Source organism: Cotesia glomerata, linkage group LG9, assembly GCF_020080835.1.
Source record: "Cotesia glomerata isolate CgM1 linkage group LG9, MPM_Cglom_v2.3, whole genome shotgun sequence".
Taxonomy (NCBI): Eukaryota; Metazoa; Arthropoda; class Insecta; order Hymenoptera; family Braconidae; genus Cotesia; species Cotesia glomerata.
In genome coordinates this window covers 15,643,246-15,660,648 of record NC_058166.1, presented here as the reverse complement: position 1 = coordinate 15,660,648, position 17,403 = coordinate 15,643,246, and the positions used below count along the sequence as shown (strand labels likewise).

General features: G+C 27.2%; 3 protein-coding genes across 9 annotated transcripts in view; 2 read left to right on the top strand and 1 right to left on the bottom strand.

Annotated features, from left to right (window-relative positions):
• The window catches only part of LOC123272268, a 1,763-nt gene extending 579 nt beyond the window's left edge, over positions 1 to 1,184 (top strand). The window contains exon 3 of the mRNA XM_044738965.1: positions 33 to 1,184. Within this exon, the coding sequence (XP_044594900.1) occupies positions 33 to 1,184 (1,152 nt within the window). The remainder of the gene's footprint in view (positions 1 to 32) is intronic.
• LOC123271463 (crossover junction endonuclease EME1) overlaps positions 1 to 17,403 on the bottom strand; it is a 24,618-nt gene extending 7,215 nt beyond the window's left edge. For 2 of the 6 annotated variants that reach the window (XM_044737812.1, XM_044737808.1), the window contains exons 1-5: positions 16,190 to 17,403; positions 15,639 to 15,692; positions 13,606 to 13,735; positions 295 to 444; positions 103 to 136 (exon numbers count right to left, since the gene is read on the bottom strand). In XM_044737812.1, the coding sequence (XP_044593747.1) occupies positions 13,616 to 13,735; positions 15,639 to 15,692; positions 16,190 to 17,269 (1,254 nt within the window). In that variant the 5' untranslated portion in view covers positions 17,270 to 17,403 and the 3' untranslated portion in view covers positions 103 to 136; positions 295 to 444; positions 13,606 to 13,615. Of the gene's footprint in view, positions 1 to 102; positions 137 to 294; positions 445 to 13,361; positions 13,538 to 13,605; positions 13,736 to 15,638; positions 15,693 to 16,189 lie in introns of those variants that run through there. The other 4 variants (XM_044737809.1, XM_044737814.1, XM_044737810.1 and 1 more) reach the window with 4 other exon arrangements.
• LOC123271460 (KAT8 regulatory NSL complex subunit 3) lies at positions 4,781 to 13,386 on the top strand. 2 transcript variants are annotated; one of them, XM_044737803.1, is made up of 7 exons: positions 4,835 to 5,105; positions 5,186 to 5,453; positions 7,491 to 8,842; positions 8,930 to 9,045; positions 10,370 to 10,718; positions 10,838 to 11,005; positions 12,453 to 13,386. In XM_044737803.1, exons 2-7 carry the CDS (start codon positions 5,224 to 5,226, stop codon positions 13,328 to 13,330), a joined length of 3,093 nt encoding a protein of 1,030 aa, XP_044593738.1. In that variant the 5' UTR covers positions 4,835 to 5,105; positions 5,186 to 5,223; the 3' UTR covers positions 13,331 to 13,386. The 2 variants fall into 2 exon arrangements, with proteins under 2 accessions (XP_044593737.1, XP_044593738.1); XM_044737802.1 differs by having other exon boundaries at positions 4,781 to 5,105; positions 7,491 to 9,045.

Here is a 17,403-nt window from a genome sequence, read left to right as displayed (position 1 = left end):
GTAAATAAAATTATTAATCTCTAATTTTTCAGGTTAAAGCGGCAGGGAAGACAGTTAAGAAATTAACGCTTGAACCATCAAAACGAGCCAAAAAAATCTTACCTGCTAAGATGCCATCACCAGAATTTACCGCGACCTATGAAACAGAAGATGATTATGAAAATAAAAATTCGAAAAATACTGATGGGAATCTTGACAACACAGCATCCTCTTCGGAAGCTTTTGATCAACGTGACCACCGTGAAACTAACCCTAGAAAAAAGAAACGAATTAAAGCAAAAAAATCAAACTTACCTGCTACGATGCCATCACCAAAACTTCCCGTCAGCCCTGCAATAGAAGATAATAATGAAAATCAAAATTCCAATAATACAGATGGAAGTCTTGACAGTACAGCATCATCTTCAGAGGCTTCTGATCAACGTGACCGCCGTAAAACTGACCCTGAAAAGAAAGAAGAAATTAAAACAATTGAAGCGAAAAAATTAACAATAAATAAACAAAATTTATCTGCTCAGATTGACGTATCAAAAATTACCGGGACCAGTGAAAAAAAAGACGAGTTTGATAACAAAGAAATGTTTACAACTTGGAACTTAAAACCTTCGGGGATAATCGAAGTATCCGAAACGCTAGAACCTAAAATACCTCTGGTAGCGAATCAAGGACGTCCCAAGAAAAGAACCCGTGCGATTAAATTGATTTCTACAAATGTCGACAAGGACACTGATCTAGGACCCAATAAAAAAAGAAGAAAAATTGCACAACAGCAAGAAAAACAAATAAAAAAATTTTCTACATTAACTGTTGAAGAAAAAAGTGAATTTCTGCTCAATTTATTAGTCAAAAAGGACGTAAAAACATCTAATGAACAAGAAATATCACTGGAAGAAATAAAAAAAATATCAAGAGTAAAAACAATGCCACATGCAATAACTGCGAGTCGTCTCAAAATTGTTAGAGGAAAATTAAGTGAAAATGCCTATAAATACATAAATAGAATGATAAAGAAAAGAACAGATGAAGATACATGGTACTGTGGTAAATGCCGGAAATCAATCAGTGGGAATGTTTCAACTGAATGTGAGTGCTGTCTACGTTGGTTCTGCAGTAAATGTGAAAAACAGGAAGAAAAGAAAAAAAAAGTTTGGTTTTGCTCAGAATGCGAAAAAACTGGTAAATAAAATTGAACGTTGCTTTGAAATTTAAATATCATTAATTTTAACAACGCTATGCGTTGACTATATCGACCTCTTTTTCAATTATTTATGAAACTTGATTTAATATAATTTTGTTATGGACTAAATTAGTTTATTTTATCATTTATATATTTATAACCCGAGCTATCCGTGACTTTAAGGTTCACATCATTATTGAGGTAATAATTTAATTATTAGCAGTGTTATTATTATTTCTAACAACAGTAGGTAGCCTGTTTAAAATTTCCAATAGGATCCCATCAAAAGCGACAAAAGCCACTTAGAAACCCATAAATTTTATTGGTTTCTAAGTGGCTTTAAAATAAGGATCTTGCTTTCAACAGGGTAGTCATTGTATTGTGGCTGTTATATTTATTTATGCTAATTAACTAAATATAATTTTATATAATATGTAATAAGATACCTACACGAGTAGCCCGTGACTGTAAGGTTCAACTGAATATACTGGTGATTATTTAATTCAATCATGGCAACTTATTATTTTTAACTACAGTATACATCTATTGCATCGCTGTTGTTATACACAGAAAAAAAAATGTTGTTAAATCAAGTATATAATTTTGAAGAACTTAATATTCTTAATTTGAGTAGAAAAATTCTTGATTTAAGAAAATTTTTCTTGATTTAAGGAAATTTTACTTGATTCAAAAATTTTTCGTCTTGATTCAAGACAATTACCCTCTTCAAAATTATATATTTGGTTCAAGAATTTTTCTCTTGAATCAAGTTAATTTTTTTTTCTGTGTATTTATTCATATTATTTGAATAAATATAATTTTATAGTAAATGTAATAATAAGATATTTATCCAAGCAACCCGTGACTATAAGGTTCAACTAATTATTGCGGCAATTATTTAATTATTTGCAGTGTTATAATTATTTCTAACGATAGTATGCAACTATTTTCTCGCTCTTGTTATATTTATTTATGCTAATTTTATAAATATAATTTTATAGTAAATGTAATAACATACTTATCAGAGTAACCCGTGGCTATAAAAGTTCAACTTATCATTGAGGTAATTATTTAATTATTTGCAGTGTTATAATTATTTCTTCGACAGTATGCATCTATATTGTTTCTGTTGTTATATAAATTTATGCTAATTTTATAAATATAATTTTATAGTAAATGTAATAACATACTTATCAGAGTAACCCGTGGCTATAAGGTTTAACTTATCATTGAGGTAATTATTTAATTATTTGCAGTGTTTCAATTATTTCTAACAAATCTTTGCATCTATTGCATTGCTGATCTTATATTTATTTATGCTAACTAAATGAGTATAATTTTATAGTAAATGTAATGAGATGTACTTATACGAGCAACCCGTGACTAGAAGGTTTTACTTATTATTCAGGTAGTTAGTTGATTAGATGATGTTGATTTTTTATTTATAAGGACAGTATGCATTTATTCCATCGCTGTTGTTATATTCATTCATGATAATTGGATAAATATAATTTTATAGTCAATGCAATAAGATACTTATCAGAGCAACCCGTGGCTATAAGGTTTAACTTATTATATGGCGGAAATTATTTAATTATTTGCAGTGTTATAATTATTTCTAACGATAGTATCCAACTATTTCCTCGCTCTTGTTATATTTATTTATGCTAATTAAATAAATATAATTTAATAGTAAGTGTAATGAGATATACTTGTACAAGCAACCCGTGACTATATGGTTTAACTTATTATAGAGGTAATTATTTACGTATTAGCAGCTTTTTTAACCTTTTCTAACGACAGTATGAATCTATTTCGTCGCTGTTGTTATATTTATGTATGCTAATTAAATAAATATAATTACATAGTAATTGTAATGGAACATACTTACACGAGCAACCCGTGACTATAAGGTTTAACTTATTATTGCGGTAATTATTTATTTTTTTGCAGTGTCATAATTATTTTTACCGACGGTATGCATCTATATCATCGCTGTTGTTATATTTATATATGCTAATTGAATAAATACAATTTTATAGTAACTGTAATGAGATATACTTCGACGAGCAACCTGTAACTATAAGATTTTACTTACTGCTGAGGTAATTATTTATTTAAATAATGCAGATTAATTATTTATAAGGGCTGTATGCATCTATTGCATCGCGGATGTAACATTCATTAATGCTTTTGAGATGAATATAATTTTATAGTAATTGTAATAAGATATACTTGTACAAGCAACCTGTGACTGTAAGGTTTTATTTATTGTTGAGGTAATTATTTATTTAAATGATGCAGATTTATTATTTATAAGGGCTGTATGCACCTGTTGCATCGCGGATGTCACATTCATTAATGCTTATGAGATGAATATAATTTTATGGTAAATGTAATGAAATATATACTTGTACAAGCAACCTGTGACTGTAAGGTTTTATTTATTGTTGAGGTAATTATTTATTTAAATGATGCAGATTTATTATTTATAAGGGCTGTATGCATCATTTGTATCGCTGTTGTTATTTTCATTCACGCTATTTAAATAAACATAATTTTATAGTAATTGTAATGAGATATACTTGTACGAGCAAACCCGTGACTATAAGGGTTAACTTATTATTGCGGTAATTATTTAATTTCTTGCAGTGTCATAATTATTTTTTACGACGGTATGCATCTATTCTGTCGTGGTTGATATATTTACTTATGCAAATTAAATAAATATAATTTTATAGTAAATGCCATAAGATAGTGATCCGATGAACCCGTGACTATAAGGTTTAACTTATTATTGCGGTAATTATTTATTTTTTTGCAGTGTCATAATTATTTTTACCGACGGTATGCATCTATATCATCGCTGTTGTTATATTTATATATGCTAATTGAATAAATACAATTTTATAGTAACTGTAATGAGATATACTTCGACGAGCAACCTGTAACTTTAACCATCGAATCTATTTCATCATTGGAATGCAATATTTATAGTAATACCTGCATATTAATTTACATATTTATTCATAAATTTATTTAAGTTTTGATATTTTTTTATTATAGTAGTGTTTATTTTTACGATATTTTTATCTAAATCGAATCTTTGTACGATTCCTTTAGTTTTTGAATTCGCGCCAATAATTTATTTTTAACGGTATTATACCTCAGTCGCTTCAAGTTTGTAGCCTTTATTTGTTTATGTAACCTAAAAAGCGTACGGCATCCTTTTCATGTGCTAGTATTTAGATTAAGGACAATCTTTTTTATGTTAATCGATTCATATTTTTTAATTAATATATTTTTTCAGTGATATAAAACCCTTTTGTCTTACAGTCACAGGTGAGGTTGATGAAAAACCGTCATTTTTTTAAGTTTTTCCCGTGACTTTAACCACCCGTGGACGGTGTCTTTAGTCACTCCGATAATAAGGAGTGTATATTTATATATGCATATATACTGATTCAATATTGAACAAATGTTGGTGCATTATATTTATTCGATTGGATTTTTTTGACATTTCATTTAATTTCATGAACAGTAATTGATTTTAAGCGTTAGAATTTTCACTTAGCGCCATCTAACATTTGAATTCACTGATAAATTTATGAATCTCTCCCCACTCTATAGACAAGTTGAGAAAAAAAGCAAGCATCAAGCCAAAGCCAATCCGATCATTATTTCAACAACTATCAATGAGAGTGAGTGAGTGAGGAAATAAAATACTACACCACAACGTAATTCATACAAAGAAAAATTATTTACGTGCATATAAAATTGTTAAATGTGAAAAATTTTTATTTTTTTAAATTAAGCACAATTTGCTTTATTTAAAAAATGTTTTATAATTTTTATTACGCTTATACAAGAATTAATACAGAATTTAAATGCCCAGCAGTAAGACGAAGCTTAACATGGGCATGATGAGGTAACGTGTATAAATTCATCTAATAGTTTATTATTTAATTACTTGGATAGATATTTAAATTATTAATTGTGATTGTGCAGAGTTTGAATTAATTTATCGAGGATTAAAATAAAAGACAATGTCATCCTCACCTAGTGGATCCAACCACCCTGGTCTTACTACGGATTTTCCTGATGACAATTTAAATAAATTGACATCATTTTTACATAAATTGGCTGGATATACCGATGAAGAAGTCAGTGCTATTTTAAAGGAACACTGTTATGCTAGACCTTGGAACTGGAGACCGGAGAATGTTTATGTCAAGCCAACTATTAGGATATTTTTTACCAAGCCTCCGCTAACTAGGTAAATTTATTGGGAATAATTGAAGTATTTTGTTTAAAAAAAATAAATCATGTGATTAATCTCTTTTTTTTTTTTTTAGCAGTGATTTATTTATAAAATTCTGAAACTAGAATTTTCAGTATTGTATATTTAATTAATTTTTGTTTATTTTTAAAGGTGTTCAAGTGAATGATAGCAAAGTTTGATTAGCAGACATTTAACAATTTAACAATTTTTTATATTATTTTCGTTAATTAAATTAGAACTAAAAAAAATTGTAAAAAATTCCATGCATTGTTTTTTAAATTTTCGGGTTGCGGTCAACTAGTCAGATCGACAACATTCCAAATTATTAAAACTCTAGAAAATTTAAAATTCCGCTACATTCAAAGTTAATAAAATACATTAGCTTAAATAGAAGCCGAAAAAAACAATTTTTAAATTATAAAAAACACCGGGTTATCGAATAAAAGTAAAATCTTATATTCCTCAAGAGTTAAATTAATTTGATTTCGAAAAAGGGTTGTTCCGACATTATATTCATCCGACTTTCATCTATCCGAATAATGATTCGGCCGAAAATTACTCATCAAGAATTGGAAATTTTCTTAGATAGTCCACCTTTATGAAATTTGAGTGTTTTCCATACATGCTTGTAAATTAAATCTAATTATAAAATTATTTACATTTTTCGGCTAAATGAGTGTTCGTCTGTTCATTCATTTTGGCGTATAAATTTTCGTTGTTATGTTTTTAATTTATTGAGACTTTGTAACTTTGAAAGGTGTCTACTAACTTTATTTTCATCTAAAGTGAAATGTATTTATGACGGTAAAGTTAGCAGATAGAGAATTTTTTTATTTTATTTAACTAACAAATTTGTTCCAAAAAATTATTTTTAAAAAATTGCATTTTTCATTTTTTTAAATTTCTACATGCTAATTTTTTTTTGCCATAGTTTATTTGTTGAAAAAAATTCGAAAAATTATTTAATATTTGGTAAATTTATTTTCATCATTTTGACAGATATTTAATCATTTTTAGAATTTTTCAACAAATAAATTATGGTAAAAAAATGAGAAAAAATCGACATGTAGAAATTTTAAAAAATTGTAAATGCAATTTTTTAAAAATTATTTTTCAGAAAAGATTCATTTTTTCAATTTTTTTTTTTTACCATAATTTCTTTGTTAAAAAAAAATTCTAAAAATTATTTAATATCTGCTAAATTTATTTTCATCAATTTAATAACTTTTAGAATGTTTTCAACAAATAAATTATGGTAAAAAAATAAGAACAAAAAATTGATATGTAGAAATTTAAAAAAATCGTAAATGCAATTTTTTAAAAATTATTTTTCAGAAAAGATTCATTTTTCCATTTTTTTTTTCTTATTTCTTTTTTGCCATAATTAATTTGTTAAAAAAAATTCTAAAAATTATTTTATATCTGCTAAATTTATTTTCATGTATTTATGACAGTAAAAGCAGTTATTATAGAGAATTTTTTAATTCTTTTGCCAATTCTGCCAATTTTTTATTTTTTTATAATTTATTTGTTAAAAAAAATCCTTAAAATTATTTAATATCTGCTAAATTTATTAATAAAAATCAAAGTAGCAGATATTTAATAAATTTTAAAATTTTTTCAAGAAATAAATTAGTGCAAAAAAAATTAGAAAAAAAAATTGACATGTAGAAATTAAAAAAAATTAAAAATACCATTATTTAAAATTAATTTTTTGGAAGAAATCTTTTTGTTAAATAAAATTAAAAAATTGTGAAGTGACTTCTAACTTTAATGTCATAATTTATTTTCATTATTTTTTTTTTAATTTATAATTTACATTTTTTTTTGTTATTCACTCATAACTGCGCAGTATAAATGAGTCATTTATGAACTCAACCTATGTAAACAATGTTTACTCGCCATATGGCTATCTTGTACTTGAAAAATTAAATTTGTCTACTTATAAGTACTCTGTATATATATTATTAACCCTATTAATGGCTCTGGCTGTTGGCTCTAATTATCAATAAATAAATAATGTATTTTTAGGAGAAAGCTGCATAAACGAAGTGTAATAGACGTAGAAAATTGCGACGAACCAGACAAATTATCTATCCCAAGTGACTTAACAAATCCCCGAAACTCAATAGAAGAAGCTCTGAGATTAATCAACTTCACCCGGCCAGAAGACAGCAATGACGACTGGGAAGAAAAGATAGAAAAAACATTATGGTCGCCAGTGCAAAGAAGAATATTTTCGCGAATATTTATGATAATAAACTCTGAGCGCCTCCACAGACTAACAAAAGTGAACAATAAAATGGAGCTAGTATACCGACGAACATCAACCGACTCCTCAGCTAAAAAATTCCGCGAGGTAATGGCAACTATAAGTTGGGACTACAGAATACTTCAATGGTTGCACGGCTTACTAGTTGATAATTTATCCCGAGAAGCACTTATAATTTATTTAGACATACTCCAAACACTAAGAGCTAAAGTTCCTCAGCTAGTCGACAGAATGACTGCCCCAACAGCAAATGCAATTGTTAAACCCGGATCTATACCTTTAGAGACACTTAATGCTCTTATAAAACGAACCTGGGATCCAGTGGCTACTTGTTTAAATAATATTAGACCTAAAAAGCTTCCAGGTAATCCAATTTTAGTTGTAGTGCCTTCAGGAATTGGAAGTAGCATTTCTCCACGTCAACACAAGTGGATTACACAATTGGGATTGCTTGGAACGCTTGTTACTGTTCATTCACATTTAGGATTGTCGGCTAATAAAATGACCATGATGACGTGCCTTGAGCAACTTGTACAAGCTACAAGAGCTAAGATTCAAGATGTAAGAAGTGATTTTCCAGGAAATCCTTTAATTTTAGTTGGTTTTAATACTGGAGCGGCTCTAGCATCTCAAGTTGCGCTAATGGAGCATGTAACAGCTGTAATATGTCTCGGATTTCCTTTTGCGACTGCAGAAGGCAAAAGAGGCTCGCCTGAAGACACTCTTATGGATATAAGATGCCCTATTATGTTTGTAATTGGTCAGAATGCAACGCTTGTAAGACCTGATGACTTGGAAAATGTACGAGAAAAATTACTCGTTGAAAGTTGTCTAGTTGTTGTTGGTACTGCGGATGATAGCTTGAGAATATCGAGTAATAAAAAAATTTCTGAAGGAATTTCTCAGGCTATGGTTGATCGGTGTATCATGGACGAAATTACTGATTTTATTGGCGGGATTCTGGTTCAACCTCATCCACTACCGCTACGTCCAGCGGGATTGTTGAATCCGGATAAGAATAAAAGAGATGCGAGGAAACGGAAAAATTCAACGAGTAGTTCTGTTGACAGTGAATCGAGCTTTCCTAATTTACAGAAGAAAAGTCGTTCAGGTACGCCGAGTCAGTTTAATCCAAACAGGAGTCAAGGCTCTTTTGATAAGTCTTCAGGTTTAAATATGCAATCCACTCTTGTTACAGCGGGAAATTCTAATGATGTTAACGCACATAATTCTGTTCCAAGGCGGAAACCCAAAATTATTAATAATCAGGTATTAGGCTCGTCTGATCAAATAATAGCTCGTCAGCCGATTCCAGTAAGTATATTTATTATTTTATTTAAGATTTAATAAAAATAATTGGAACCTTGCAGTCACTATGTGACTTCCGTGACTTGTGAACTATAAATAAATGAAATTTTGATTTATTAAATAGTGACGTTAGTTAAAATGCACTGTACTTTCTTAAATATTGACGTTTTTAAAGATATAAGCTCATCACGATGATACACTCATCGAAACCTTTCATTTAAGTACCCACATTAACTTTTCATATATTTATATATATTATACATATATATAATATATATAAATATATGAAAAAATTGATGCGGGTACTCAAATGAAAGGTCTCGATGAATGTAATGTCGGGATGAGCTTATATCTCTAAAAATGTCGATAGTTCACAAGATACAAGGTCATTGCTTTATTATCCATAATTTTTAAGATATAAGCTCATCCCGATGTTACACTTATCAAGAGCTTTCATTTGAGTACCCACATGTATTTTGATATATTTTTCATACATACATATATATAATATATATAAATATATGAAAAATTGATGTGGGTACTCAAATGAAAGGTCTCGATGAGTGTATCCTCGGGATGAGCTTATATCTTTAAAAATATCATCAGTAGAAGAAATACAACGTCATTTCTTAAATATTGACATTTTTAAAGATATAAGCTCATCCCGATGTTACACTCATCAAGAGCTTTCATTTAAGTACCTACATGCATTTTGATATATTTTTCATATATACATGTATGTAATATATATAAATATGTAAAAACTTGATGTGAGTACTCAAATGAAAGGTCTCGATGAATATAGTGTCGGGATGAGCTTATATCTTTAAAAATGTCAATAGTTCACAAGATACAAGGTCAATGCTTTATTATTCATAATTTTTAAGATATAAGCTCATCCCGATGTTACACTCATCAAGAGCTTTCATTTGAGTACCCACATGCATTTTGATATATTTTTCATATATTTATATATGTAAATATATAAAATATATGAAAAATTGATGTGAGTACTCAAATGAAAGGTCTCGATGAGTGTAATCACGAGATGAGCTTATATCTTTAAAAATGTCAATAGTTCACAAGATACAAGGTCATTTCTTAATTATGTATCTAGAGAAAGAGCATTTTCGAATGCAGCCCAAATATTTATAATACATTGACTGTCAGTGAGAATGATATGAAATCTTGAAAAAGCACAAATTCAAGTCAAGACCTTTGCAGTGACACTAAATTTCACTAAAAAAACCGATTTTATCATATGATTATCCTGGATACAAAATTTTTCTTTTTTTTTTTTTTGAATAATATAGATTATTTATTTCTATAGATATCCTCAAATTCAAACGGAATCACACTGAATATTGGATCTATGGCTAGTTTAAGTCCCATGGGTCCAATAAGATTACCCGCCGGACCGTCAAATCAATTGAACAATCCAATTCAATCTAATTCTAATTCAAAACCTCCTGTTTTATTTTCCAAAGTACCAAAAATGATTCCATCAAATAATACACCAAACTTTACGGGAAAGTTGAAAACAATTACACCAATGAATAAAACGTTCAATAAATCCATCTCTACTAATAATTATAAGACGATGGAAAAATCTGGAGAGACAAAACTCGTTACGGTATTAACATCCAATGGGAACCAAGTTAGAGTCGCAGCACCTTCAGGTATTGCTATAAATAGTTTAACCATCCATTGCTATGAATAGCTATTTATAGCGCTTAATAAATCTATTAACTATAGTTAATCAACTGATTTATTAACAATTTAGTTATTTATTTTCAAGGTGGTCAAAATAAATCTTCTGGAACAGGAGGATCTTTGACTGCATTGCTACAAAATCGAAAAAATAATGACAATTTAACTGAGGAAAAAATTTCTAATCAAACAATACCAATCAGTCACTGTGAATCCAGTAGTACGACTACTAGTACTGCATCTACAACGACAAAAGGTAGAATATCAATATCTAAAAGTATAAAACCATCGTGAAAATAAATTTGAATCAATTTTTTAAAATAACTTATCTCAGATAAATTACCAAAAAATTAAGTTAAATTATAAAAAAATACATGTATATATATTATCAGTGATAATCGGAAAAAATAGACCCGGAAAAAATTTTTAAGTTATGAAAAATTCATATTATTTCATTAAAATTATTATAAAATAAAAATTATAATATTCACCCCCACAATTTTTTTGAAAAACAAGCACCCCTAGAATTATTGCTCCATTTTTTGTTACAAAAAAAAAATATTAATATTATTATTACTATTATTTATTAATATTAAGCCATCTTACCCGATCAACTTGGAGACTAATCAATTTTTTATTTATTAATTATTTCACCACAATACTGTCGGTATGAGCACTCATACTATCCTCGGGTAAATATATGAAATAATTAAAAATTTTTGATTTTAAGAAAATTTTAATTAAGATTATACAAAGATGTTATTTTTTACTCTGTGAAACTTTTTTCGATAACCGAAAAAATGATTCGGAACGCCCAGACCAGGAATCGAACCTGGATCTTTTGGTTACGCGCCAAAAAATAACATCTTTATATAATTCTAATTAAAATTGTCTTAAAATTAAAAATTTTTAAATTATTATATATTCACCCGAGGATGGTATGAGTGCTCATACCGACAATATTGTGGTGAAATAATTAATAAAAAAAAATTGATTAGTCTCCAAGTTGATCGGGTAAGATGGCTTAAAATTGATAAATCCTCTTTAATAAGTAAAATCACCGATCTTAGAAATATATTTCTAACATTATTATTATTATTTTTTTTTTTTATATTCTATAATAATTTTAATAAAATAATATGAATTTTTCATAACTTAAAAATTTTTTCCGGTCTATTTTTTCCAGGATTTATTATCAGTATTTTTTTTACAAAAATGAACTCAACTTTATATTTAAAATTTTTTTCATTTATAATTAAATTATGACTATTTTTTTTTAAATTGTCAACCATTGTTGGTTAAAGAATATGTAAATTAAAAAAATTTTTGATAAATTAATTTTTGTGTTTTAAATAAACATTTTTTTTATAATTTGGATTAATTTGATTTTTATCCTTTAATCCTTGAATCCATTACTCCTGTAATTTATATCGTTTCCATTAAAGTTGATTTCATTTAATTAATAATGTGAATAATTCAAATATATATAATACAAATGAAAATGACATTAGCAGACATCTGACAATTTTTAGAATTTTTCTTATCAAAAAAAATAAAAATTTCAGATGAAGAAAATTTGAAAAACTAAAAGTAATTTTTTTTATTTATAATTTAATTAATGATAAGAATTAAAAAAATTTTAAACGTCTGCTGATTTCAGTATCATTAATACAAATGTAAAATATATTAATGGATTTTTATAGTGATGGAGTGTACGAGTTCAGGTGGAAATATTAATTTAAATAATGCAATCAATATCACAAGAGTTAACGAAATTACTCCAGCGACTGAAAGTACGAATTCAATAACAATACTGCCGTGGTCGAATAAAATAAAAAATTCACTGAAAAATGATGAGACACTGCCTAAAATAACGCCTATAAATAAAAATCAATGGCAAAAATCCCACCAACCATTAATTAAAAATAATCCGTCATTAGAAGTTGACGATGATGATCTCGGAAATATTTTAGACATACCAATAATATTTGCTAAAGATGATGATAATTTAAATGCTATTGAAAAAGCACCACCTATTTCTTTGCCTCTCACCACTATCAATGATTCAATTCAACAAAAACCAGTCAATAAAATAAACCCGACAAAAGTTGTTTTATTGAGTAATAAAGAAGGTAAAGTTTATCAAAGACCTACGAGTAAAATAACACCAAAAAAAATTGATCAGGATTTAAATCAATCAGACTCAAGTCTCGTTAATCGTGTTGTCTTTCAAAGACGCATGCAAAATTCATCGATTTCTTCTACTCAATCTTCGTCTTCTGGAAGCAATCAACAACCTGTTAAATATACTAAAATAATATTATCAAAACGACAAAATTCTGGAACTTCAACGAAATATACTGATCAAGTGGTGTTAACTAAAAATAAGCGTCCGTCTTCCCAATTAATTGTCGGCGATCAAAGTCATTCATCGTTTACAACAACACCTATTAAAGTTATATCTAAATTAGCAGATAAAAGTAATAATGATAATGATAATCATAATATTGTAGATAATGAAAAAAAACTTGTACAAACTAAAACTAAGGACTGTAAATTGTTTGACGAGTCAGACATTTGATAATCTAGCGGAGTTATTTTTAGTTTAAATATAAATTGTTATATTGTCTCATTTTATTTGACTTCACAGTATGTTATTTTTCATCTCCGCAATATTTATAATTATTAATTATTACTTATTATTAGTCAATACTATTTTTAATAATTGTTCATGATATAGTACTGGTCGAAAATTATAATTCGATGTAATTATCACACTTTTTACTACCTAAAATTGTTAAATAGATTAATAATTGCTGTTAATAAATTATTTGTCTAAAAATTAGTTGTACTTACCAATTTTTGGCTATTTATCAATTTGAATGGGTTGTTCTCCGTTTTTAGATGTAAATAATGTGTAAATTTTTTTACTAAGCTCGGGTCCAAGTTTTCTCGATGCTGCAGTTGAAGTTATTGATCTTTTAATCTACAAACAATCAATTAATTAAGAAATTACCTTTTATCTTGTGAAATATTGACATTTTTAAAGATATAAGCTCATCTCGATGTTACACTCATCGAGACCTTTCATTCGAGTACCCACATCAATTTTTCATATATATATATATATATATATATATATATATATATATATATAGCATATATATATATATATATATATATATATATATATATATATATATATATATATATATATATATATATATATATCAAAAACTGATGTGGGTACTCAAATGAAAGCTCTTGATGAGTGTAACATCAGGATGAGCTTATATCTTTAAAAATGTCAATAATTAAGAAATGACATTGTATTTTGTAAACTATAGACATTTTTAAAGATATAAGCTCATCCCGACATTACACTCATCGAGACCTCTCATTTGAGTACCCACATCAATATTTCATATATTTATATATTTTATATATATATGATATGTATAAATATATCAAAAATATATCAAAAATGCATGTGGGTACTCAAATGAAAGCTCTTGATAAGTGTAACATCAAGGTGAGCTTATATCTTTAAAAATGTCAATCATTAAGAAATTACATTGTATTTTGTCTACTGATGATATTTTTAACGATATAAGCTCATTTCGACAATACACTCATTGAGACCTTTTATTTGAGTACCCACATTAATATTTCATATATTTATATATTTTATATATATGATATATGGGTGATTCTCTGTAAGGATATTTTTTGCTGTCCCAAGCATTTTTTTATTAGAAAAATTGTTATTTTGTTACTAAAAAAAATTTATTACGAAAGTAAAAAAACATTTCTATTCGGAGCATTGAAAACTAAAATGGAATAAATTTTTGTTTTTTTGCTATAAATTCGTAAACCACCGAAATGTCAGTCCCCTGGGCTGTCCCAGTCCCAAAATTAAAACTTTAAGATTAAATTTTAAGTTATTCGTCAATAATATATAATTTGGTCCATAATGTTTATAAACTTAATTAGTTAACTAACAATCTTCTTCAATAAAAAGTACCGAAAGTTAATTTGTTTCATTAAATTCATTAAACCAAAGTTTGTCCCAGGCATTTTAAGATCAGTCCCCTGCCAGAAGTTCAAAGCCAAAAAAAAAATGCAGCGTATTATTTTACCTTTTGTAAAGTTTATAAGGATATAACTAGTCTTGAGTTAATAACCATAAGGCTGTTAGCGCTTTATTGTCATTTTATTTAGTATCAAAGCACCGTTTGTGCTGGAAATATGTGGCTGGGCCACTTCAAAACTCAGTCCCCTGGCAGCTATTTTTGTTTATAATTTATTTATAAAATTGGATCCATAAGTCTTAATATTATTCTAATTAATCTAAACATTCATTGAGAACTTATGCATTGAAATAGTTTGCTTGATTTTTCTCAATTTGATAAAAAAAAATCAGTCCCCTGGCAGTCAGTCCCCTGTCATGTTATATGGCAAAAGATACAAAAATATCGAAGATGCAAAAATTAATTCGGCTGTTTATTTATTATAATTAAACTGATAGTTTTGTAGCCCTTGTTAATTTTTTTTCTAATAAAATCAAAAATAATTTGGTCGGACAATTCTGTACAGATTTAAGACGTTCTTACATAACAGAGAATCACCCATTTATGAATATATGAAAAATATATCAAAAATGCATGTGGGTACTCAAATGAAAGCTCTTGATGAGTGTAACATCAAGGCGAGCTTATATCTTTAAAAACGTCAATATTTAAGAAAGTACAGTGCAATTTAACAAAAGTCATTATTTAATAAAGCAAAATTCTATTTATTTATAGTTCATAAGTCACGGAAGTCACATAGTGACTGCAAGGATGCAAGTTATTTATAAAATAAATCCAAAAATTTAGTTGCATATTTACCGGAATATCTTTCAAAAGATTTTCTCCATCTTCACGGGAACAATTTGAATAAGCCTGTAATAAATTTAAATATATTAAAATACATAATTATTTATCAATCATAAATTTATGATACTGAAATGAAGGGACATCTGATAAATTTTAGAATTTTTTTAACAAATAAATTACAGCAAGAATAATTTATTAAAAAAATTTCATATTTAGAAGCTTCAAAAATTCATCAATGAAATTTTTTAAAAATAATTTTTCAGACCTAATTTAATTTTCAAGAAAAATAAAAAAATGTCTGCTAATTTCAGATGATACTAAAATTAGCGGACGTTTTCAAATTTTTGTTTTTTTGTTTTTATTTATTAAATTAGAACTAAAAAATATTTTTAAAAAATTGCACTTATAGTTTTTCAAGTTTTTTACGAATGAAATTAAAAAAAAATTTTTTTTTGTAACAATTTTTTCAATAAAAAAAATTCTAAAATTTTTAGATGTCGGCTAACTTAATTTTCATTAATTTCAGTGTCACATAAACTTTTATTTATAATAAATTTAATTACTTCAATTAATTGTTGAGGACTCGGATAGACAGAAGAAATAGCATCAGCAACAGCTAAACTCGAGTTATTAAAAATACAGAGTTGCTTCAACCACAATTTTTTTAATCCATATCCTTCTTTATCAACTTGAATAGTATTCCTGTTATCCCCACTAGCAAAAAAATCCAATTGATCATTTAATTTACTATCCATCTCCAATTTATACGGAATTTCAGCAATTGATTTAGTGTACTGATAAATTAATAAGCTCATATCAGCAGCCTCATCAATGAGTCTGCTATTGCACTTAGCTTGTAATTGAATTTGAATTAAATTAACTTCAAATACTTTTCTGGATACTTTAGGAACATTATCAATAGACTCGTATAATTTATTATTGGCCTTTTTTTTGCCTTTACTTTCATGATACTCAAAATATTTTTCTACTCCGTAAATTACTAAAGTTAAATTCATCTTAGCTGAAGAATTACAGAGAGAAGTTACAGATGACACAAATAATTTATCATTTATCAGCTGTATAACTTTGTCCCAATTCCAAATAATTAATAAATATTTTTGATTAACTTCAATTGTTGATGTGTTAATTTTATTGTCATAATCTAGTGAATAATTTTCAATTGTTCTTGTCCAAGAAATACTATTGGGTACTGATGAATATTTAGTGGAATATTTAACAGATGACGAATCCAAAATTGACAGAGTTTCATTATAAAAATCAAATTTACAAATTTCATTGTGAAAATTAACTGTAATAAATTTTAAACATTCACCTGGTTCAATATTTTTAATCCTCTTTTTTTCTAACTTCAATTCTAATTTAACTCTAGCCGCTTCCTTTTTTTCTCTAACCTTATCTTCATTAACAACTGTAGTTTTCTTTTTTCTAGATCTTGCTTTATTGGTCGGAATTTCAGGTGATGATAAGACATTTTTATTATTTTTTTTCATTGAAGATTTTTGTTTATTTTTATTATAATTATGAGAATCATTTTCATCAGAAGATAAATCACAATTGTAATTATTTTTGTAATTTAAATTTGCAAAACCGGTGTACTCTTCGTCTATATCGGATAAATCCATCGTTTTGATATTTGTTATTGATAAATTTATAACAATGCTATTTTTATTATTTTTATATTTAATAATGTCTTTATTTAATCACTTTTTAAGAGACAAAAGTTAGCACACGTCTGTTCGCGCTTCGTACTGTAAAT

What these genes read in the sequence shown, in the direction of transcription:
- LOC123271460 (XM_044737802.1), top strand. Translation starts at nt 5,224, where the DNA reads ATGTCATCCTCACCTAGTGGATCCAACCACCCTGGTCTTACTACGGAT. An exon ending in ACCAAGCCTCCGCTAACTAG is followed by an intron (nt 5,454 to 7,490) that starts GTAAATTTATTG and finishes ATGTATTTTTAG; the next exon opens with GAGAAAGCTGCATAAACGAA. An exon ending in TAGCTCGTCAGCCGATTCCA is followed by an intron (nt 9,046 to 10,369) that starts GTAAGTATATTT and finishes TTATTTCTATAG; the next exon opens with ATATCCTCAAATTCAAACGG.